The sequence below is a fragment of the Triticum aestivum genome, chromosome 1B (assembly GCF_018294505.1).
Source record: "Triticum aestivum cultivar Chinese Spring chromosome 1B, IWGSC CS RefSeq v2.1, whole genome shotgun sequence".
Lineage (NCBI taxonomy): Eukaryota > Viridiplantae > Streptophyta > Magnoliopsida > Poales > Poaceae > Triticum > Triticum aestivum.
The window spans coordinates 328,750,772-328,775,652 of record NC_057795.1 but is presented as its reverse complement, the minus strand read 5'-3'; the positions used below and the strand labels follow the sequence as shown (position 1 = coordinate 328,775,652).

Sequence of the window (24,881 nt, the reverse complement as noted above, 5' to 3'; positions counted from 1 at the left end):
CCTGAGTCGACGTAGAGGGCTACGGCGATGATTCGGAGCTCCTGGACTGCTCAAGGGGAGGAGGGAGAGGCGGTGGCCGCGGCTATGGCGGCAGCGAGCTCGCGGGTGTCTTGGCCATGGTGGAGAGGGCGAGAGGGATTCGAGGGGAGAGTGCAGGGCGGTCAGAGCGATCCAGACGGCTCTTGCGGGTCTGTCCGCGGTGCCACGCAAGCTAGCAGGCAAGAGGTGGCATGGGCGCGTGTGTGCGCACGGCGAGCACGCGCTCGGCGTCCTTCTGGCGCGGTGGAGACGACGACTAGCAGCGCCAGTCAGCTGGGCCAGAGTAGATGGGCCGCCAGGTAAGTGCCCCAGGTAGGTTCTCTCTCTCTCTGGTTTTTCTATTTATTAATGTTTTCTATTTTCTGCAATTGGTTTTGATTTGATTTAAAACATCACATCATTTTTTTTAACTTTCTGTAACTTGTAAGTGAGCTCAGGAACTAGTCCAAGGTCACAGGCAACTTACAAAAATATTTGAACTTTATTTCTTATATAATAGAAATAAATTCAACTCAAATATGTCATTGGTTTGAGTCAAAGGCCCAAAATAAATATTTCTGTGATTTCAAAAATATTGATTTGAATTTTACTTCTTACCAATATTTTCAGAGAGTAACAGGAACATTTCTTTGGACTCATTTGATGAGAATTAAATGTTAATTACTTTTAAAAGGTTTCTGGGGCTTTGAAAATTCCCTCAATTCAAATTTCAGAATTTAGACATGATGATCATGCAAGGACAAGCAAAGGCTAAACTAGGGTTGTTACTTTATCGTGAGAAGTTTTATGAGATGAACTACTGTTATGACATATTATCATGCTAGAAAGGGGGTTGAAATTATCATTGATCAAACTTGTGCACCTTCTAGCATTCACACTTCATAAATTCTTTCTTTTATCATTTACCTACTCGAGGACGAGTAGGAATTAAGCTTGGGGATGCTGATACGTCTCCAACGTATCTATAATTTATGAAGCATTCATGCTATTTTATTATCTGTTTTGAATGATTACGGGCTTTATTATACACTTTTATATTACTTTTTGGACTAACCTATTAACCGGAGGCCCAGCCCATATTGCTGTTTTATTTCCTGTTTCAGTATTTCAAAGAAAAGGAATATCAAACGGAGTCCAAACGGAATGAAACCTTCGGTGGCGTGATTTTTAGGAAGAATATGATCCGGGAGACTTGGAGTTCACGTCAGAAGATCATCGAGGAGGACACGAGACAGGGGGGCGCGCCCAAAACATTGAATAAGAAGATAGATCGGGAGTTCCGCCGCCACAAGCCTCTGTAGCCACCAAAAAACCTCTCGGGAGCCCGTTACGGCACCCTGCCGGAGGGGGGACCCATCACCGGTGGCCATCTTCATCATCCCGGTGCTATCCAAGACGAGGAGGGAGTAGTTCACCCTCAGGGCTGAGGGTATGTACCAGTAGCTATGTGTTTGATCTCTCTCTCTCTCTCTCTCTCTCTCTCTCTCTCTCTCGTATTCTCTCTTGGCACGATCTTGATGTATCGTGAGCTTTGCTATTATAGTTGGATCTTAAGATGTTTCTCCCCCCTCTACTCTCTTGTAATGGATTGAGTTTTCGCTTTGAAGTTATCTTATCGGATTGAGTCTTTAATGATTTGAGAACACTTGATGTATGTCTTGCCGTGTTTTTCTGTGGTGACAATGGGATTTCACGTGCCACTTGATGTATGTTTTGGTGATCAACTTGCGGGTTCCGCCCATGAACCTATGCATAGGGGTTGGCACACGTTTTCGTCTTGACTCTCCGGTAGAAACTTTGGGGCACTCTTTGAAGTACTTTGTGTTGGTTGGATGAATCTGAGATTGTGTGATGCATATCGTATACTCATGCCCACTGATACTTGAGGTGACAATGGAGTATCTAGGTGACATTAGGGTTTTGGTTGATTTGTGTCTTAAGGTGTTATTCTAGCATGAACTCTATGATGGATTGAGCGGAAAGAATAGCTTTATGTTATTTTACTATGAACTCTTGAATAGATAGAACAAAAAGGATAACTTTGAGGTGGTTTCGTACCCTACCATAATCTCTTCGTTTGTTCTCCGCTATTAGTTGCTTTGGAGTGACTCTTTGTTGCATGTTGAGGGATTGTTATATGATCTATCTATGTTATTATTGTTGAGAGAACTTGCACTAGTGAAAGTATGAACCCTATGCCTTGTTTCCTATCATTGCAATACCGTTTACGCTCACTTTTATCATTAGTTACCTTGCTGTTTTTATATTTTCAGATTACAAAAACCTATATCTACCATCCATATTGCACTTGTATCACCATCTCTTCGCCGAACTAGTGCACCTATACAATTTACCATTGTATTGGGTGTGTTGGGGACACAAGAGACTCTTTGTTATTTGGTTGCAGGGTTGTTTGAGAGAGACCATCTTCATCCTACGCCTCCCACGGATTGATAAACCTTAGGTCATCCACTTGAGGGAAATTTGCTATTGTCCTACAAACCTGTGCACTTGCAGGCTCAACAACATCTACAAGAAGAAGGTTGTGTAGTAGACATCATATACATGATCATGCCTAGATATTCTCATAATTATGCGCTTTTCTATCAATTGCTCGACAGTAATTTGTTCACCCACCATAGAATTTTCTATCTTGAGAGAAACCACTAGTGAAACCTATGGCCCCGGGGTCTATTTTCCATCATATTAATCTCCCATCAAATAGCTATTTCTGTCGCCGTTTATTTTGCAATCTTTATTTTTCAATCTATACAACAAAAATACCAAAAATATTTATATTATTATCTCTATCAGATCTCACTTTTGCAAGTGGCCGTGAAGGGACTGACAACCCCTTTATCACGTTGGTTGCAAGGTTCTTGATTGTTTGTGCAGGTACTAGGGATTTGCGTGTAATCTCCTATTGGATTGATACCTTGGTTCTCAAAAACTGAGGGAAATACTTACGCTACTTTGCTGCATCATCCTTTCCTCTTCAAGGGAAAACCAACGCATGCTCAAGAGGTAGCAGTGCTTCAATAAAGAAGCTTTTAGAGCATCTACAACTGAGCGTCCCAAATCCGCCTCAAACGCTCGGGAGAGCTGCCCGGTCACTGATCGATCATGAAAATTTGATGTAGACGGGCGCCTCAAATGGGCCTCAAACGCCTAGGTTGACTGGCACCTCTCATATCCAACCCAAATATGGGGCAGTGTATGGATCTCGGTCCTTGCCGACAGGGAGGTCTCCTGCTCCATTTTTAGGTGTTTTCTTGTGTTCATTTAGGGTTTGTGTTCTGCCCAGGAAGACGAGACGACGACGGGGGCTTTCTGAACATGGACTAAGTTTCTCCCCGCCTAGCCGCCATTTTGATGGTGCGTCTAGTGCCATCAGAGGGCGTGTGGAGATGTGTTTCCGATGGATATCACGGGATTCAGTCGGTGTTTGTCTTCGGTGGATCCACTTGGATCAAGTCTTCATCCGTCTTTGTTCATGTTCGTACAGATCATATCCTTCCGATCTTCGCTTCTCTTCATCAGCAGTGGTTGTTGTTCTGGTGCGCTGGTCCTATTGGGCCTTAACACGACGACGACTTCCCTACTATCTACTACAACAAGGTTTGCCTGGCTCCGGTGTGGGAGGGCTATGACGGCGTCGCACCTTCGGCTCGTTTCAGTGCTTGTACTCATCGATAGGTGGTCTACGGACCTGAATGTAATTTTTACTTCTAGTGTTCTTTGTACTACCTTGATAGTTGATGAATAGATCAAAAAAATTCTCGCAAAAAATAGTTGGGGATATCAGGAAGAAATCAGCACATCAAGGCCTCAAGATCAAGATCTAGTTTCTTTTCGCTACCGCTAGGAGTTAACGTGCCAGGACGACCCGCTGCCATACCCCTCACCGCCCACACGACCAAGGAACCCATCCATTGCCGCCATCACAAGAGGACAGCCCGCCTGTCGGGTTGCCGCCCCGACATCCCTGATCGAACATTGCGCCACTAGAAGAACGACTGCCACCGCCCCGTCATATATGGTCGGCGCCTCCAGCCACGAGCAACTGCAACCTCATTGGTCACAGTCTCCTTTGGTACCCTATGGATGCGTTTGATAGGCTGCACATACCTCAGCCAGGCCTGCGCTAGAAGAAAATAGCCCATTTTGTTACCCGCATTCACTGTTGGGTATGCATAGCACGAAGATTAAAGCACCACTAGACCTGCATCCAGAGGAACGCTCAAATCGGCCGTTCTTGTGGAGCCAGACCCGCGCGGTGCAACCCTAGGCATGTGGGCGTGGGCGGTTGCATGTGTGGGTGCGGTCCCCGCCTAGGCACGTGGATGTGTTGTTTCCAGACGCGTCGTCATAAATTACCCTCACCACTCTTTCCCCTCTTCCCCACTCACACCGGCGGCGACGACGGTGGCAACCACCTGAGCTCTAGTGATCCAAGACGGCGGCGGCAACCACCGGAGCGCACGGCCATGGCGGTAAGACATCGTCCTCTCTATACATCCACTGCTTTTGACTCGGGCTAGATTAGATTAGAGCACGCGATCGAAGAGTTATGGAGGGGATTGAACACATCGGGGGTGGAGGATTGCCATCAATTGATTCTTCATCGACGGCTACTAGGGTTCATAGGTTATTTTTTGATTACGTCGAGGGTGGGAATTGGGGCACAAACTTTCTTGTCTAGCCGCGGCGACCCTGGAGTCGCGTCGAGTGGCGGGGGGGGGGGGGGTAGCCATCTTCTTTTCTTCCTCACCGTCTTCGTCCTCATCGTCTTCATGAAGAACGATGGGTCTTGCACGATCGCCTGTCGCCGGCGCCCTGGCCACCATCTGCACCTCGTCGTTGTCGGCCTCCGGCGGCCCGAACGTCCTACTCCAGTACACCACGGCACGCTGGTCTTGAGGCATCTTGTACTGACTATACTTGGCCCATCTTGCCCGCTATCCAGGGTCACCGGAGTCTTCCTCATTCATGGCCCAACGCGGGATGTCCACTGACATCGCGCCCTTGGCTGGGTCCAGAATCAGTGTCTTCAGCTCGTGCAGCGTAGCCTTCTTCACAGCATCGGCCTCCTTGTGCATGTCATCGATGTTGCTGAAGTTCGAGCACACTTCTATAGTGTGCTCGAACTTTTTGCGGTCACTAAGCGAGCACCCAAGGAAGAAGGCCCTCCATTCAATGCCCCAGGGGAAAGGGTTGGGGTTGGGGTTGGAGTTGGAGTTGGAGTTCATGGCGAGGGGGAGGTGGTGAAACAGAGAGGTGGAAGAGGAGAGGTGGTGAAACAGAGGGGGTTTGAGTGCGGTGTTGGGTTAGTGGGGTGGTTTAATATAGGAGCGTTAGGCCGATATGAATGAATGCTGACCATTGAACTGCGTGTTATTCATAATGCAGATGGGCAAGGGCAAGGAGGTGGTGCCACCATTGGAGAAGGGCAAGGAGGTTGTGCCTCAATTGGTCGAATTGCCAGTACAGGATCACCCAAAGCCCCAAGCGGAGGAACTATGGCAACTATCATCAGGAGTCAGGACCAAACCACTTCTACAAGGTTATCCTTGCTCCAAAGCTGGAGAGTCTGCCATTGCCTTTGGACTTCACGAAGTACTTCCCCGCTATCCATACAGAGTTCAAGCTCAAGACGAACACCGACTGCGCATGGAGGGTGACGGTGAGGGTGATCAATGGCAGGGTCGGGCCACCTTCGCCGCCGTTCACCAGATCATCGGGTATGACGTTCAAGCTGCTGACCCCCGACACCATGAAGGTGATCGTCTTCAACAATGAGGGCATGGAGGTGGTCACCAAGTGCAAGGAGCATGGCAACGCCTTCGCCGCGACCGCCTGAGCTCCTGTTGTCCGTTCCTTGTTGGCTTTTGCTTTAAGACTTGAGTTTCATTTAAAACTTACCGTACTATGTTGATTTAAAACTTGTGATGTGTGGTAAAGACTTGTGTTTGTGCCTAAGATTATTCTATTGCTACTAGTTCAGTTGTTAGTAGTTCATGTGTGACATTGGTAACCTCACCACATCGAGGAGGAGGTTACCTCGCAACTGTCGTGGATGTAACCAAACAATCGGACTTGTGTTTCTTCTCAAACAAGTTTGCAACCAAACAACAGGGCTTTCGTTTTAGCACATGCAGCCTAGAGGGGGTGCATGCAACCAATCAACATGCAGATTTTGGTTTTTCGGCATGCATATGCTCAGCCGGGCTCAATTGAGACAAGTGTGTAAAGTGACAAAAAATGATACAGGTAACCAAACACGGCCTGCGTGTCGGCAGCCACCGCCATCACGTCTCGAATCTCTCAAACCCCTCATGCCCGCAAAGAGAAGAGAAAACTGCCACCACGAGCCTGCTGCCGCCAGCCGTGTGGGCTTCGTCGACGGCAGCAGGAAGGAATGAGGGAGGAGGAAGCGGGAGAAGAGTTAGCTGGGGTCGCCGCGGCCGCGGCCGCGTCGCGCCGTCGCCCAAGGAGGTGACGCGAGGCCCGAGAGCGTTTTGCTTGACTCACACTTAGATAACCGACTCGAGTGCTGGATCAAAGATGGAGCTAAAAGTTGGCAAACTGCAGGAGTCAAGCAGTACCATACTTAATAAAACAGCCTAATGCCCGGAGAGTATGCCTCCATTTTGTCGTTTTCGTTTGGTCTGGCTCCAGCCGGGACCTACGTACTGATGTACAGTATCAGTCCATAATAATTTTACTTAAAAGGAAAAACTGTAGCTCTTAAAAGAAAAGGCAAAACGCGGGGCTGACGACAACGGCGGATCACCTAGAAAGAAGATGGAATTACGAGTAGATGTCATGGGTAATGGGTCTAAGTTTAACTAAAACACGATGTCGTGTATAAACTGTGTCGTAATCACGTATACACCGTCACCCGAGCGAAGTATTATAAAACTCTGCTGTAAGCCCCGTCACTTGAACGGGATGCTCTGTGTGATGGTAGACGCTGACGGCCAGCGACAAACGATCGCGCGTGTTCGGGCTGAACTCTGAAACCTAGGATTCATTGGGCGGTACAGCCCGCTGTTTAACGATCTAGCTCACCGCTCCACTGCATTTTCCATGGAGGAGAGCTGATAGCAACTGGGCGGGGCGGCTAGCCCTGGCCGTGGAGAAGAAAGGATACGTAAGTGGCACGGTGGCCGAAAGACGGAGGGCGGCCGCAAGAAGCGCGCGGTAGCTGCGTTTGGCCACCGTCCGCCAGCACCCGGCCGAGAGGTGGAGAGACTCACCCACCGGCTACATATCCTGCAGTATAGTCCCCATCGACTCGTCCGCTCGCTTTCCAACTCCAATCTATCGCACAAAAACGATAGAAAGAAACTATGCGCTTTACTATAAGTCTCCTTTTCTTTTCCCAAAAAAAACCATATCTATCTATTGTCCAAAAGTTCAAACAATCCAAATATAATGAAAATTACACTGAGGCCCCTGAGCCACCGAACTGAAGGACCACTACTGCCATCAAAACAAAAATGCTAACACCTACGTATTGTTACATGCCAGACTTATGTAAATCAACTTTTTTCCTAATCCCCACTAATTCCCCTCCCCCCCCCCCCCCCTGATTTTTAGGGTGGTGCCCGGTGCCATCCAATCAAATAAGACCACATCATCATTTACATAAATTTTGTAGCTACCCTTTCGTAGGTGTAGCAAGGCTCACATCAAAACGAGTTGCCGATGCGTCGCTGTCGCCGCTCCCCTATCATTGCCGATGACAGTTGAGAAGTCTTTGTGCATGTGTCCTTAAGCAGTAGCGGCGGCAGGATCATGCCATGACTCAGGCAACTTTCCTGCAATATAGCACTGTAGCTACAGTGCATGCTGCAGTCAAGTCAACGAAGCACACGAGGCTCACGGCCTAGTCCAGCATCTGGGTTGCTTGAAGCCTGATGCGGCCACTGCCCTTAAGGATTAGTGCCCTGAAGTTGCAGGTGTCGTCGTTGAACCCTTAAATCAATCTGAAGTGGCTGACATCGTATCTTTACCTATACCTCCTTGTAATTGGATTAATCTGCTCAATAGACCCAAACACCCACTTCAGACAGCCAACTAAGACATCAACAATGATATTGTCTTAATAATGTTGCATAGGATGGGTACTGAGTTGGAAGAGAGAGATTTTTATTCGATGTAAAGGATGATCTCTTGGTTAAGAAGGTACATAATTTTTTTCTCCATTTTATGGATGTCCTCTTGTAGTAACATGTTTTTCAGTTTCATTTTAACAACTCCATAATTTTACGAGTACACAACCACTAATTGCTAGAGTTAACACCAAGGTATAACTAATCGTATAATGTGGTAGGTGAAGGGTTGCCTTATCAACAACTATACATACTTCATAGACCATTGAAAGCAGCTTCCAATTTCTTGTACAGACTTCCAAGATGAATCTTGTGAACTTCCGACCTCAATAAGAGCTTGAAGATAACTTCCAGAACATTAAACATCTACCTTTAGAAAATGAGGTTTTTTAACATGCTCCCTCTTACCTCCCATTTTCACATGAGAAGTAAGAGTATAAAATAGATCTGAGCCGTTGATTGCATTAAGTAGTGGGTTTGATTAACTCTTACCTTCTAACCTCTCATATGTAAAGAGAGGGTAAGAGGGAGCATGTTAAAATTGCTCTTAGAAAATTGTGTGTACTTCCATCCAAGTTCACATTTCAAAAACTAGGCATGGGTTTTCTACTTTGTTGGCAGGAGAGGTCATGTGTCTCAGAGATGAGAGTTGTAAAAAGTTACAATAAGAGAGCCTCCAAATTTTGGCATGAGCTTTCACAAATTTGGAATGATCCTTTCATCTAGATTTCACCCAACTTTCAGACTGCTAAGTCACAAATTTCAACTAATACCTGCCCTCAAACATCCAAAAGTGCAGTCAGTTGTGATCTGGAGTTTTAAATCTATTTGTTGTCCATAGCTGGATTTGGTCCTTAGACTTAGAAATGACATTCTATCATGCACATCATACCGTACATGTATCCACCGTTCATAGTTACTTTCAGATCCATGCCATGTTTTTTGTTTTTTGACAAAGCTTTTCTTGTTTTAGAGTTGCATAAAGTTTAAATGTTTTTCTTTTCTCTTATTGCGTACCGTGGCAAACGAGTGCACCTTATTTACTGGTACACGACGATGCATTGTGATACACTTTGAACAGGAAAACAAAAAAGCAAACAAAGCAATATGCACTGGAGAGCGGCGTTTGGGCACATGGGAGCGCGCGCTCCTAGTTTTTAAAATGTGTTTTAAATATATTTTGAAATGTCAAATAATTCCAAACAAAAACTTGACGCGTACATCTTGATATTGTACATGCTCACAAAGTCGTTTCGCAAAGAACCGACAAATTATGTGTCGCGTGTGAAAAAGATAAAATTCGATGTTAAAAAATGTTTTTCACAAGACATCCTTTTGTCTTTTTTACACAAAGCACAAAAAATTGTCGGTTTTCTCCGAAACTTGACGTGCACACATATAATATCAAGATGTATGCATTAATTTTTTGTTTAGAGTTTTTTCACGCTTTGAATTTTTTTTTCCCCGTGTGCAGGCGCGCGCTCTCGGGAGCACCAACGGACTTTCGATATGCAATACTGTGATACAAGGCAAACTTTGCCAAAACCAGAAACCCTGGCACAAATCTCGAAGCAATCGAGAGAATCCATGTACGATATATCACGGGCATGGCAGAAAAATCACTCCTATTATAAGATTATATGATAAGTGCTTGCAAGAGATAAAGTAGCCGAAACATGAACGCCAAATGGCAATGCAATTTGTAGCGCAAGAAGCAGATCAGTCTCCATGAAGCCACCTCGGGATTAAACCGTTGAGAGTCGCTCAAGGTTCCGGTCAAAAGAGTCGCTCAAGGAAGGCCACAAAAGTGTTGATTAGTTCGTTGTCGCAGGTCTTTTAGCTCACCAAATCAAACGGCCATACGTTGCCATCAAGCAACCACACCACACCACGAGGCCACCTATATCAACGCCTCAAGAACCCCTCCAAAATCACACATTCCTCGTTCCACAAGGCGCGCGCGCACACACACACACACACTCGCACGCCAGGACACCACCACCGGCCACCACCTTTATCTGCATATCCAATCGTACGAACACCATGGGCGCCATGGACGCGCTCATTTCGAGCGGCGCGCACAACGCCACCACGGCCCCGTTCCTCGGCGCCGGCGGCCTTGCCAGCCTGCTCCCGCAGGTGCAGACGGTGGAGGTCCTCGTGGCAGTTTTCATCTTCGTCGCCATCCACTCGCTGCGGCAGCGGCGCTCGCTGGGCCTCCCGTCGTGGCCGGTGGTCGGCATGCTCCCGTCCCTCCTCCTCGGCGTCCGGGGCGACATGTACGAGTGGATCACCGGCGTCCTCAAGGCGCGCGGCGGCACGTTCACGTTCCGCGGGCCGTGGTTCACCAACCTGCACTGCGTCGTCACCGCCGACCCGCGGAACCTGGAGCACCTGCTCAAGACCAAGTTCGGCAACTTCCCCAAGGGCCCCTACTTCCGCGACACCGTGCGCGACCTCCTCGGCGACGGCATCTTCGGGGCCGACGACGAGGTGTGGCGGCAGCAGCGCAAGGCGGCCAGCCTCGAGTTCCACTCCGCCGAGTTCCGCGCGCTCACGGCCAGCTCGCTGGTGGAGCTCGTGCACCGGCGGCTGCTGCCCGTGCTGGCCGAGACCGAGGCGGCCGGCGCGGCCGTGGACCTGCAGGACGTGCTCCTCCGCCTCACCTTCGACAACGTGTGCATGATTGCCTTCGGCGCCGACCCCGGGTGCCTCCAGAAGGGCCTCCCGGAGATCCCGTTCGCCCGCGCGTTCGAGGACGCCACCGAGGCCACCATCGTGCGCTTCGTCACGCCCACCGCGGTGTGGCGCGGGATGCGCGCCCTGGGCGTGGGCCACGAGCGGGTGCTCCGGCGGTCGCTGGCCGGCGTCGACGAGTTCGCGTACGACGTGATCAGGAAGCGCAGGGAGGAGCTCGCCGCCGCCGCCGCGGCCGGCCGCGAGGAGGACGCCGCCGGCGGGCTCCGCAGGGCCGACCTGCTGACCATCTTCACCAAGATGCGCGGCGCCGACGGCGCCCCCGCCTACTCGGACAAGTTCCTCCGCGACATCTGCGTCAACTTCATCCTGGCCGGGCGCGACACGTCGTCCGTGGCGCTGGCGTGGTTCTTCTGGCTGCTCAGCAAGAACCGCGGCGTGGAGGCCAAGATCCTGGAGGAGGTAGAGGGCATCGTGGCGGCGCGGGGTCGCTGCGGGGAGGTGGAGGAGGAGCTGGTGTTCCAGCCGGAGGAGGTGAAGCGGATGGAGTACCTCCACGCCGCGCTCTCGGAGGCGCTCCGGCTCTACCCGTCCGTCCCCGTCGACCACAAGGAGGTACGTGCTACGTACTACGTATCTTGCTCGTATAATACGTACTTCATGCATGCACACACGATGCTATACATGGCACGATTGTCTCATGTTGCGACCTTGCATTTGGCGTTGGTGTTTGGTGGAACTAACTTGACCTCATGACACCAAGTTCCCAAGTGTGTGAGCCCTCCCACATCATCTGCATGAGGAAATTAAAGCAAGCCAAGGTAGCTTCTCCTACTACAAAACAACGACGTGTAGAATTTTTTACTAGCTAGATGGTGTACGATGTGTACAATTTTGTACCTCGAGTCAAATAGGAACGATGACAAGTCACTGGGTTATTGTGGATACTGCCACTGAGGTTGACTCTTACCCAAGTCGATGGACGCATGCGAATTCCTATTTAATTCGTTGCACCTCACTAACTGGAGTTTTGAACTTGCATCATCATGAAGCTAACGTGTAAAAAGAATTTACGCAAGATTTATACTACTAGGTAGTAGAGTAGTAGGTTGTCAGTTGGTCGTCTACTGATGTTTCTGGGTATCTTTTGTTGCAAGGCTCCATCAAAAGGTTGACAGAGACACGTGTCTCACAAATTCAGTTGCAGTTGCACCTGTGCTCAGGTTTACTATACTTAATTATAGGTTTGCAAATTAAGTTGATTGCCAACAACGGTATGCTTGTACAAAACTCAAAAGTAGATCACAGCATGTCAGCATCTTTAGTCAGATCACCTAACCTTATCTACCTGGACTGGAGTAGGTCAGAGCACATCATAACAAAACTGAAGCAGTGACAGTCAACAAGTTAGCATGTCACCATGATAACCCGTACATAATTTTCTCATGATCCGTCCATCCATGATCAGGTTGTGGAGGACGAGGTGTTCCCCGACGGCACGGTGCTGAAGAAGGGCACCAAGGTGATCTACGCCATGTACTCCATGGGGAGGATGGAGAGCATCTGGGGGGAGGACTGCAGGGAGTACAGGCCGGAGCGGTGGCTCAAGGACGGCCGCTTCATGGGCGAGTCCGCCTACAAGTTCACCGCCTTCAACGGCGGACCGCGCCTCTGCCTCGGCAAGGACTTCGCCTACTACCAGATGAAGTTCGCCGCCGCCTCCATCCTCCGCCGCTACCACGTCGACGTCGTCCAGGGACACCCGGTGGCGCCCAAGCTGGCGCTCACGCTCTTCATGAAGCATGGGCTCAAGGTGACGCTGGCCAAGAGGGACGACAAGGCCAAGCTCTGAACCACATCAGCCTCGTCTGATGGTGTGCTCTCCGGTGATACTTTGCAAGAGAAAAGCTGATGCTGTGTGGAAAAAAAAAAAGCTTCCCTCTCTCTTCTTTCTTTTTTGGCTTTCTGCTTATTACACTTTGATGATATTGTTACTATGTCCTTGATTTGTTTCGTTTTGCATTGTTAGCATCTATATAGTTTAGCCAACAAATGTAGAACCTCTGTATATGTGTACTTTGTAATGGTGAAGCACAGCATGACTATAGCTTCAGGTGTTGTTGTTACCGGCAAAAATATTTAGTGGTATATTATTTGAATATAAAACACCTGCAAGATATGATGAGATCTTTTTAAATAAATGCGCTCTCAATCATATAGAACTGCTTATATTACCAAGAGCAATCTTTCAGAGTTTTAATCAGAAAAAAATCATACGCAGCAACCAGGGACTCAACAGGATATCTAGTAAAGAGTCTTGTCATTTACTCATTATTCAAAGCTCTAGCGTTTTGGGGAAAGTTTCATGGGAACCTGAACAGTGATGTAAAACCAGATGGTAATCCATGGCTTTTTATCGACGTGAGTTGGTGAAAGTTGGTTGGCCAACTTCAAGCCATGCCCTCCCAGCCAACGGTCTGGTTGGTCAACTTCAAGCCTTGCCACTCCACTCTTCATAGAATTCAGCCACAAAATTCTCCATGAATTTGTGCCTTTTCTCAGCTCTCTTTTTCCCAGCCTGTGTGCAGAGTGAACTATGTGTCATGTGTGAATATATAATGGAAGGCTACAGCATATGCGTTGTGTTTATATTGAGAACCATACAAGGTACTTATAACAAGTGATTATACTTAGCACTACCTGCATGTCAAAATATATGTTGATTACAACATCGAAAGTTCGAAACGATACCCGCCATGACATTATGACCATCAACTTCTTTGAAAATAAATTGTTGTAAATTAAAAAATATATGCAAGTAATTTCATGATGAATCAGGCAGTATCAGTTGATGTTGTCAATGTTAGTTATTAGTTGTACATTAAATGACTGACCTTGGTTATTCGTTGTGCATTAAAAATATATTTAACTGACACAGATTATAAACGAAATGTATTTTTACATAGACAACATTAATGTATATAATGGGATTATTAGTAAGCTGGACCTCACCTGCAGGCTATGTGTAACTGAAGCCAATTAGACCTTAACATAACTCTACTACTCTTACTAGGCTCAATACGTCTAAAGCGACAATGATTTCTTTCTGGGTTTAGACAAGACAAGCGTACAGCACAAAATAAAGGACTATTATTTCATAGCTCAGCCCTGACCTCTGTTTTCATCATGTCCTTCAACTTAAAAAGCTTCTCATGGAAATGATTTATTGATGTTTGTTTCTCCTCCTTGGACATGTACTTCTCCTTTGACAAATTATCCCGCGGAAGTACATTAGGATCATGCAATGCACTGTTCTTGCTCCCTCCATATGTAAAACATCTTGCGACACCTACAGTGTTAATTGGGAAGATTAGGGGACACACCACATATTCAGATAAAATATGACTATCCTTTTGGGGACAAATAATAAACAAAATATGACCAGATGTGTAGCAAAAAAGCAAAGTGCATTCTCGATTTTCTTTGGCCAAACTTTATAGCTAAAAGCTGAGAATGTGTAAGCATTTCTCAGTTCTAGTGAACCCAGTAGGATCCAGAACATTTCTTGTAACATTGGTCAGATTAGGTACAACCATGGAAATAAATGACACAGGATGTGTCCTATTTTGATATTTCCATGTACTAGCTCATCTTGAGATTCTAGCGGCATACCACATTCACATGACTTACATCTGCATTCTATCAGTGATGCTTTTGTTTTATCAATGACGTGCCAGGGAGCTAGACAACTAGACATACTATTTGTGTGCATTGCTTGCAGATATACAAACAGTGGTATATTTTGTAATTAATTCTAGTCTATGTGCCAAAACCAAATGCTGAGACAATCATTAAATGAACTTAAAACAGCAGAGCCAAAATAAAGACAAACAGAAGACTGGACGTGCAAGAAAGAATGTTATAACCAGAGCTCCGCATAGTTGTATGATTTTGGAATTATTAAAGAAATTCCATTATGCAGAACGGATACATACATTTATGGTTGAGCAGTACTTACCAATTGCACCAATTGCATCCAGACGATCTGCATCTTGCACGATTGCAAACTCAAGAGTGGGCTCCGCATTAAGCTTCTTTGAAACCTCATTTTTGAATCCTGCAGTCAACATTGCGGATGTAACTCTGTAAGAATTAGGCATACATTGTGCAATGATGTTACAAGAAATCTCAACACACTAAGCACTACTGATGGGTATTCAGTTCAAGTAACAGATAACAACAGTAATCTTTGAAATAGCACAATGAATTATTTTTATTGCGTAAAAATATGAGAACTGATGCATGAAGAGATAATCTGGAGTGCTAATAAATAACATCATATACAGAGAAAACATTAACATGCAGAATAAGCCGATGCAGCCGTTTAAATTTTTATTTGAACTACTCTAAAAAGAACTAAAGTTTGACCAAAGTGCTCCAAGTGAGCTATAACATCGACCGAAAAGAAAAAACATGGTCAATTACAGGAAGTTGCTTCTTTTTCAATTATAACATAACAATTCATCGAAAGATGCACAAAGACAGACAAACTCACCCATCCCTGTAATAATGGCCACTATTTCCTCCCTCTGTCCCTCCTCCAACCCCACCTCTTCAAGAAACCTTTTGACGATGCTCATATCCTCCACATTATCCCTATCCATTCATCCCATCAGATTCACTTACCAAGCATAGAACACTCCTCAACGACCGGACAAGACAGTACAACCGTCAAACAAAAAACAGTACAAGACTTCTATGAGATCACAGTTTAGCTAACTCTTAGCTCAACTTTGCTCTCACTCTTCAAGATCGAAAGTAGACATTTAGCAAAGCAACGTGAAGTTTTCTCACTTGGTGTACTTGTAATCACCTGAACGAACAGAGGTAGCAAGAAATGGGAGTTCCCCCATCAGTTTGTTCAAATCGAGAGCGAATCGGCTCGAGCAAATCCGTAGACACAATCAATAACGAAGCAGTGGGGCGATTGCGACTTACCGATGTCGTGCAGGAGAGCAGCCAGTTCCACCTGGAGCAATCACCCCCCGCGCATTTTAAACCAAAAATATCGATCAGCAAAATTTCGCACGTCGAGTGGAAGAACTGGCGAAGGACAGAGGAAGAGGTGAGGGGTTGTTACGATGAGGAGGCGGTCGGGGGAGGAGACGCCCTGCTCGGCGGCGAGGGAGAGCGCGAGGTCCCGGACGCGGAGCGCGTGCGCGGCGTCGTGGGAGGCGTCGCGTCCGCTCATCTCTCTCTCAACCAGCTCCTCAGCACATCGCACCGCCGCCGCCGCCATTTTCTGTGTGCGGTGTGCAGAGCAGGAGGCGGCTGAGAGTCCGTTGGGGTCGGGGGCTGCTACTGAGACACGGACAGAGGAAGGTGGGTCTTGCCGTCGGCGTACTGCCCCCTGACGTGGGGCCACTGACATGTGGGCCCGGGTCCACATGCCAGTGTGTCAACGGCACGTCAGGGGAGCCGCGTCGGGTCGTGCGAGTATTGAAGAAGTCTGCTATCCTCCGGTCAGTCTGATCACTCTGATAGTAAATTAGTAAGAGCATCTCCAACCGTTGGCCTCCAGGACGCGCGCGAGGATCCTTTACCTTTCGGCAGCCTGCCGTTCTACCACTGACATGTGGGCCTGTGGGAAACATGGCCCACATGTCAGTGGCCCAACGTCACCTAGCGTACGGCAGAGGAGCCGTGTCCCCAGGACGCATAAAAATTGTCCCTTGAGGGTGAGCCGGCAATACATTCGGCGTTGGGGCGGTTTTGTGCCCAGTCGTCGTCCCCAGCTCGTCCTCAGGCGTCGATGTTGGCCCATTTTCCAGCCCCATTTCGGCGAATAAAGCCCATATGAGAGAGAATAGGCTCATATTCGGCGTGGTTCGCCGTGGCTAGGCTGTTCAATTATCAACATAAATATATTTTTTATCATATATTTTATCACAGAAAAATCAAATACTTCAACAAAATAGTACAACAACAAATAGTTGAATACAAATTATATAGTTCAACAAATAAAAACTCATATTTCATCACACGTGTCGCCCGATGGGCGTGCACCCGCCGCTAAACTGCCCCTCCACGGCCGGAAACGCCCAACTGCTGTCGTAGGGCCTGCTGCGGCGAACCTCTGCTATTTTTTCGGCGGGGAATGGCTATCTAGCGGTGAAGGGCGGCGGGTGGCGCGGGATATAGCTAGTGGCCGCCGAGGGCGCGGGGGGTGGGAGGCGAGTCGGGGGAAAAAATCTTGATTTTTCACCTGACTGCGTGGGCCAGCCGCGCTTTTCCCTTGCGCCGGAGCCCCCGACCGCCCGCAACGCGCCGGGTTCGGCCTGCGGCCGCCGGGCGGAAAAAAGGGCCGAACCGGCGCTTTTCGTCGTCCTGGGGGCGTGACTGGGGCATTTTTTGGCGCCGGCGCGAAAAGTCGCCTGGGGGGCCTGTTGAGGGCGCGGCTGGAGATGCTCTAAGACTGAATTTCACCTTGTGAATCGAAAAAAAAGCTCAGAGTATCTACAAACGAACTGCGCTAATTTGGCGATTCGAACGCTATCCGGTACGCTTGAACCTCTTTATATGTATACGTCCGGTATAATTACTGAAGATGAAGATAAAAATAAATAAAACCTGATCCGGATGTGCTAAATTCAAAGTAACGGAATGCTCGGACACATTGATACGCCCTCATATCCTTCCTACATATGAGGGTTCACGGAAAATACGAATACATAAGGATAATTTTCTCTCGAAACATACTTGATACTTTCACACAGCTTTATAAATAAAGCAAACACATAGTCAATACAAACAAGTCCAAATGCAGCAAAGAAAATAGTAATATCTGGTGGAGCATCAGCACGAACACATCCAAAGAAAATAAAACAAAGAATAAAAAAGGCCACCAAATGGCTGGCATCTCAGGAACCCTGAGGCCAGGCAAGGCGCCGCACGGCCATAGTCATCGCCTTCGTCATGCTGCCAAAGCGGATCGTGACTCCTTTATTTGATAGTGGGTGCCAATGTTAAAAAAGACTAATAATTTAAACACTGAGTCACAGGCCCGTTGGAAAGAAAGACCTTAATAACCAACTTGTTATGTATTGTCCATATCCATGCCAACGCCACCAACACAAATCAGAAGAGGCGTCTTCTCCTTTCAGTTTGGTTGGCCCGGGTTTGGAGCAGCCGGAAAACAGGTTCGGACCTAGGCCCCCAGAGCCTCATGGACATAGCACCACAGGAATTGTGTCGCTAGGCACGAGAAGATGTGGTGTCCCGTCTCTCGGACAACACAAAGGGGGTAACGACCATACCTAGCTCCATTTTGTTTTATCACCTCCGTCCTTGATGGGAGGCGATCCCATCGGATTCTCCGTGGAATCTCGCCAAATTTCAACGAGGGTGCACATGCATGGTCACGACTGTCCCCTAGGAGGTTGTATGCATTGCCGGAGAGGTAGATGGGCCGCCGGGAGGTGTTGCGTGCTGCTGGGCGTCAGAGGAGGAGAGAGAGGGTTTAGAAAAAGTTGCATGGGCTGCTCAAATTTGAGAAAAAACGATTATTTTTAGGCTCAACTCCTAATGAAAATTAGAAGTTACTTATATGTTTGAGGGTTCGGTTAGTTCAGGTTTAACTCAAAAGGTTTGTTAGATATTTTTTTTAGAAAATGAGGATATACCCCCGGCTTCTGTATTTGGGCGATGCATGCAATCATTTATTAAGTATTCACAAAGACCTTACAAAGTAATACATCAGAAAGTATGAAGCCACCATCTTAGCAACACCTGTTGCTACTCCTATCCCCTTGATGTAGGGATGCCGAATGTCCGAGACGAATACCAAACAGACATCGCACCAAAGCCTAACATCTAAAGCCGGATGCCCCAGCCAAGCCACAATGCCGAGACTGGGCCACACACCGGTCTGACGCACTCTTAGAGGCCGCTGCCACCGTCTTCCACTAATCCATCTCTAGAGCAGGTACTGACGCACGACCTTTGTACGGCCTGCTGTCGACACCACCATGGCGCCAGACAACACCACCATCCTGCACGTATCCATCCACACGCGCCCGTCACCGAAACACCACATCACCATGTCGTCGGTACCCACCATCGTCCTTGCGGTAGATGTAACACCGCTCCTCCTCTTGCCCCCTCTAGACAATACTTACTCCAAAATGATGCCCCTAGGAGGGAGAACGACACCGAAGGCGTCGTCATCGTCCGATCCGGTAGACCCAGATATAGGTTTTCCCCCGAAACATCCCGATCGAGTTGACGTGACCAGCAACAACGATGCCTCGAGAAGGGAACAATGTCAGAGACGTTGTCATCGTCCGCCAAGACCGCAGTCAGGTGGGCACTCACCGGAAGCCGTGTCGTCTCGATCTCGCGGTTGGCTGGAACCGCGCGGAGCTTCGCCATGAAGACGTATGCCGCCGACTCCTCACCAGAGCTCTCATCGCGCCGCCGACCATCCAAGTGAAGAATCGACGGATCTGGGTGGGATCCAGATTCGCGGCCGCCGCCATGCCCACCATCGCCAGCAGCCATGGAGTCATCGTTTGCCACCACATGGTCAGGGAGCCGCCATGGCCGCGGTGCGAAGCCCCCACCCCGAGGTGCCCCAGCCGCCTCGAGTGGTTGCCGCCTCCTCCTCCTGTCTCAGCGCCTTGGCACCGGGCGCCGCCGCTACCACGCCCAACGGCAGCGGTGGCAGGATCTTTCGCTTTGGGGTGGGGGGTTGGCGGCGCTAGGATCTAATCCCTGCCGGGGGGGGGGGGGCGTTGTGGGGGTCGAGCTCAAAAAAGGTTTGTTAGATATGCCCTAAGAGTTAACTAAGGGGCTGTTTGGTTCCCAACCACAGTTTGCCAAGCCAAAATTTGGCAGCCACAGTTTAGTTGGCATGTGTTTGGTTTTTGCCACACTTTGGCTTGCCACACTTTATTGCCCCTATGGTCCATTTGTCATAGAGACAAAAATTTTGCCAACTTTTGCCAAAGTTTGACGTCCAATTTCTCAGCCACACTTGTGTGGCTTGCCATACTTGCGTGGCTAGCCACACTTTGGCTTGGCCACACTAGTCTCCAACCAAACAGACCCTAAAACATCACGTAAAAAAAACTAAAACATGGTCCATGGGATGGAAACGATGGATAGATGACAAAGCAAAGAACCCTCCCGATCTCGAAGGAAATACATGGAACCCTGATTCATCAACTGGGAACATGATACATAGAGTGAGTGATAACATGGTTCAGCTGAATACACCATCCATTTGGCGAGACAAGCTGACTAACATTGTTGCATCATCCATATACCTAGTCACCTAGAAATATATGCGTGAATCATCTCACTTCTCAAATCCGGCTCATTACTACTAATCATCCCACAAGTTTTTAGTAGTGCTACCACATCATTATCTCACATATAAGTTTACTTAGTAGGATGAAAGGGTGTTATCTCTCCATCAGGCCATGAGGTAAAGATCTAGCCATCATTGGATGAACCAACGATAGTGAGATCTGCCTTCACAACGCAGCTCGATCCTACAACATAGCCTCCCGACGGATCCTTGAGTTTCTTGAGTCCAAGGAAGTTAGGCCATCCCCATCCTTGTCCACATACCCAGAGACCTGAGATCACCACAAAAGTAAGATCAACTGCAGTCATCATCAGGTTACAGACACTAGCTGCTTGATTCACACATATCAGTAGCACTGATACTTGCTAAGGAAAGTTGAACCTGAAGTTCTAGTGAAGTGTTTCCCATTCTTTTGGTCCAGGATGGACAGAGTCATTACAGCCACCTTCTTGGACTCGAGTTGGAGCTCATCCGAGGCATCCGGGTATAAGTACAAGCTGAGGCAATCGGTGCTGTACTTGTCACCACGCGGATACATGCCGATGTACCTGTTGACAAAAATGAGAAGTGACACTTCAAATATAATTGGGTACCCTGGAAAATGTATTTCAAGAATGTGGTTAATATTGAAATCGAAAGTTGTAGCTGACCTTGGGTCTGGCCAGCCATTAACTTTGGACACAACTTTGTGGCCTTACAATTATCTAAGAAAACCATGACTACAATACAAGATACAACAATGTTACCCAAAAGAATTTGAGAAAATAATTGCTGGTATGTGACATATGCAAGAACCAGTGGTACCAAATATATACATGACGATAAAATTTCTGGAAAAAAACAATCCTAAACAGCATAACGTATGACATGAAATTTTATAGGCTAACACAGATTTTAGTACTATAATGTTTCAAATTTGTTCCTAAATTTTCGGTACACCATTATTACAAAACCACTTTTCTATTGAAATTGGAATGTGCTACCGCATATCTGTAAATATACTAGAAGTACAGTCCTTTGGTTGCATGCTTAGAGAACCTGGATTATCTGTAGGACCTTGCCTTGCACAAAAATCTGGCCATCACTAATGTCCGTTGGCATAAAACATTCAACAAGAAGTTTCTGTCCACTATTAAGTTAGTAAGCTGACTAGGTATGGTAAGTTAAAGGATACATATAAGCTAAATGTTGGATAACACATGCAAACTATTTGTATAAATCATTTGTGATGTAACCGTTCAACTGTAACAGATGTATACCAATTTTGTCCGCCAACTTCAAATGTAGGAGAACGGACGAAGTGCTTCAAATCCAATTCAAGGAAATTGTTCATGGTCCAAGTGTATGTTCCTTTGACGAATCCCTTATTCTGGACAAAGAGGTTCTGAACTATGGTAGCCTTCTTCTGAACCACAACAGCCTTCTTTTCAGGAGAAGAGACATCAATCTTCAATATCTCCACAGCAAAGACACAGCTATCATCCACTAGAAAAGCAGATGATTTCTGTAGCTCCTGAAGAGGAATCAAGCAATGCTCCTTCGAGTAGGTATTCTTGAAATCAAAGTTGTAGGTAGCTGCTTTTAGGTAAAGGTTGAAAGATTAGAGAACAAAGAACTTGTAGGTAAGGTGCAAATATACCAAATAATATATGACCAAATCCCATTAAAAAAAAGTGTATAAATATATATATAACCAAACTTCACCCCAGTTCAGAAAGCAAGAAGATATCAAGATAGTGAATTACATACAAATAATGATTATGAAATTTAAAGAGAACATGTGTATGTAGTCCGAATCAGACAAACTTGACAGCAAAGAAAATACAAAGCAACTTCTTCATGGGAAAAGTAATATTTGATTGTATTACCAAATTACAGATATTGACTTGTAATGATGGAATCATGGCATTTATATCTCAAACTTATGATGCACAAAGTATGGATTCCTAGCTGCTATAGGATGGATGTGCTTGAAAGAACACATCCATGAGACTACCTTTGCATCCACAGTACATTCCTTTTGTATGGTTGTATATTGACAACTCAAACACCGCGTGAACCGTGTGACCTGGCACCAAGCTCAATTGGGATGGCACAAGACGAAGAGCAACATATGGAGTTCCAGCACCAGCTTCTTTATGCATTGGAATCACTTGCAGGAACCTGGTAAATGAAATTATGGGAGGAAACCAAACTCAGTCTAGATTTCATAACTGAAGTAGGAGTGAAGTCTAATTTCTTGACTTCATGCACCGTATCAAGCTTTAGCGTCTGACTGATTGTTTATAAGATTGTGATTGCTAATTTGATTACATCAATCAAAACATCATTGGTGAGTAGACGGCATATACTAAATTAATGTGTATATGGATAACATATAATTACTTTTTCTACAAAACAAACCAGATGGTATTTACATCTAATACATGAATTTTGCAGGTTCCTTTTGCAATTATGGTGCATACCAGTTATACCCAGAGCAGCGAAAAGCACCAGATATTGTGCTCTTAGCTCCAGTCTTAAGCAGTGACGAGAAGTCCTGAATCCTCCATTCAAAAACTGGAACATGGGTCTTTCCGAGGTCCTGAATCCCCCATTCTGAATCCGGAACAACATGGGTCTTCCCTAGGAGTGCACGAGCTGATATTTGCACAAGCGCAGTAACTCAAAGTTACACAACAAAGAAAGAGAGAACATGCAATATTCATGTGTATGTTGTGGTTCCAAATAAACAGGATAAAATATCGACCAACAGAAAAATGGCCAACAACATATAAGTTACTCCCTCTGTCCCATAATATAAGCTTGCAAAAACATCTTATATTGTGGGACGGAGGGAGTATTTATGTTCCGATTATATGAATCAAACTCTTGAATGCAATTATTTGTGATAAGTGACCCCTGGTCAATCAGAATAGTTATTCATGTCACCAATCAAGGGTAGAACAAGGCAGAAAATACTTTTTATTGCTTCTAATCAATAAGACATCAAGATCGACTTCCTCAAATTAGATTAGAAAGATAGAAAGCCCATGAGGATGGGAAAATAAAAATCAAATCTTTTTAATTAGTTCTCCTTTTTTGGAATTTTCTTATTATCCTTTCATTTTTTTACAGAATATTTTTTATAGAAAACTTTTAAAGAATACTAAATTCTACAAAAAAATAGCCATCTTGCTAATATATCAACATGATGGTGAGGGCAAGTGCTTCCTCAATTCAGAGCTAGGATCTCATGTTCTTAGACCTTGACTTTTGCCAAGGAATTAGTGCTGCAAATTGCATCCAAATTTTATTTTATAAAAGACACAATCCAAACATCACGATTGACCAGGCATACATACATGAACTCCGGCAGTTGCCCATGGATCTGCTCCTTCCTCTTTTCTCTCCTGTGCAAGTGAGATTAAATCATACTGCATCTCAGGGAAAGGTGGTACATCATCATATAAAATACTAGTACTAAGAACCACGGTAGACAAAGAGGGTAATTATCAGAATCTTCAGAGGTAGAGCCAATCTGGGTCCAAAATAATTACCACGGCATAGAAAAAAATTACCCGCGAAAATAAAGGAGAGAACAGGAAGTGAAAATCACACTCCACGAGCAGGTCGGTTAAAAAGCTACGGCTACGCGCTTTGCCCCTCTATCGATTACGAAAGGAAGCCAAGAACTTGAAGCGCAAAACCCTGAAACCCCTGTTCCGTGAAAAGGGAAGAACTGGAAGTCTGAAAAACCCTCGACTACAGAAGAAAAAAGTGAAGAACAGTAGGATGGCAAGCGCGCGATCCGCGGCAAAGAGACGGGATTTGCAACTCCATGAGGAAGCGGAGGAAGAGAGAGAGACCTGGATTTGGGGGAAAACTGAGAGTACCTCACAATGGAGTTCGTCGGCGTTCGTCGGGGTCCCGGAGGGGGTTTGCCTCTCCACGCTCTCCAGTCACCAGTCACGCCCCTCACTTTCCTCTCCTCTCTCTCCGCCCGACGGTCGCTCCGTTTTCCTCCTCATCTCTTTTTTCCCCCTTATTAGCCCTCTGCTTTTTTTTTTGACAGCACTCGGCGTATTCCAGTTGGGGGGTGAGATGACTGAAGATAATTTGCCGATTCATCATCCACCCAGTACTACGACTCATACAAGGCACATCTTTCCCTGATTTTTTCCACAAGGCATACATATAACTTATCAATTTTTATACTCCCTCCATCCCAAAAAACATGTCGCGGCGGCATTTTTTCAATTTAGCCCTCGTGGTTTTCCCGACCAAACTCGCGGTCCTCTGTCTCCTTCCTCACTCTTCTCCGACGCCGACCGATTTGGTCGCGCCTCCCTTGCCCTCGCCCCCGCCGCCTTGCTCCCCCTCCCGCCGCTGAATGCCGCTCCCCCTACCCCCCCCCCCCGCGCCGCCCCACGCGGTGGTTTCCGTCCTCTCCGCCCGCCGCCTCGTTCCCCTCCGCTCACCGGCCGTGAAGGTTCGATTTTTCGGAGACCACTGTCCGGAGTCCTCGCTCTCCTTCCGCCTCTGTCCATCGTCAACCACCTCCCCGCCTTCGACCACGAAGCTTGCCCCCTCCATGACGCCGTCGACTAGAGCACTAGAAAGCATAGGTGCCCCTTTTCCACTCCTCGGACGGCTACGCGCTCAAGGTGGAGGAGCTC

At 46.9% G+C, this 24,881-nt stretch overlaps 3 protein-coding genes across 5 annotated transcripts; 1 reads left to right on the top strand and 2 right to left on the bottom strand.

Moving 5' to 3' along the window:
* Positions 1-10,083: 10,083 nt before the first annotated feature.
* On the top strand, positions 10,084-12,960 carry LOC123122012 (cytochrome P450 86B1). Its single transcript, XM_044542133.1, has 2 exons — positions 10,084-11,468; positions 12,322-12,960. Exons 1-2 carry the CDS (start codon positions 10,200-10,202, stop codon positions 12,703-12,705), a joined length of 1,653 nt encoding a protein of 550 aa, XP_044398068.1. The 5' UTR covers positions 10,084-10,199; the 3' UTR covers positions 12,706-12,960.
* Positions 12,961-13,068: 108 nt separating this feature from the next.
* LOC123122021 (uncharacterized protein YpgQ) lies at positions 13,069-16,355 on the bottom strand. The gene is made up of 7 exons (XM_044542145.1): positions 15,994-16,355; positions 15,852-15,882; positions 15,708-15,726; positions 15,409-15,509; positions 14,872-14,970; positions 14,027-14,202; positions 13,069-13,431 (listed from the first exon to the last, which is right to left on the bottom strand). The coding sequence occupies exons 1-7, from the start codon at positions 16,300-16,302 to the stop codon at positions 13,345-13,347; spliced, it is 822 nt and encodes a 273-aa protein (XP_044398080.1). The 5' UTR covers positions 16,303-16,355; the 3' UTR covers positions 13,069-13,344.
* A 3,644-nt stretch (positions 16,356-19,999) lies between these two features.
* LOC123121997 (protein roadkill) lies at positions 20,000-24,275 on the bottom strand. Of its 3 annotated transcripts, XR_006460010.1 has the most exons (8): positions 24,099-24,243; positions 23,568-23,639; positions 22,689-22,863; positions 22,220-22,386; positions 21,483-21,798; positions 20,874-20,942; positions 20,605-20,771; positions 20,403-20,494 (listed from the first exon to the last, which is right to left on the bottom strand). XR_006460010.1 is itself a non-coding variant. In XM_044542118.1 (7 exons), the coding sequence occupies exons 2-7, from the start codon at positions 23,587-23,589 to the stop codon at positions 20,349-20,351; spliced, it is 993 nt and encodes a 330-aa protein (XP_044398053.1). In that variant the 5' UTR covers positions 23,590-23,615; positions 24,099-24,275; the 3' UTR covers positions 20,000-20,348. The 3 variants fall into 3 exon arrangements, 2 of the variants coding, with proteins under 2 accessions (XP_044398053.1, XP_044398045.1); XM_044542118.1 differs by lacking the exon at positions 20,874-20,942 and having other exon boundaries at positions 20,000-20,494; positions 23,568-23,615; positions 24,099-24,275; XM_044542110.1 differs by lacking the exon at positions 20,874-20,942 and having other exon boundaries at positions 20,000-20,494.
* Between the last annotated feature and the right edge of the window lie 606 nt (positions 24,276-24,881).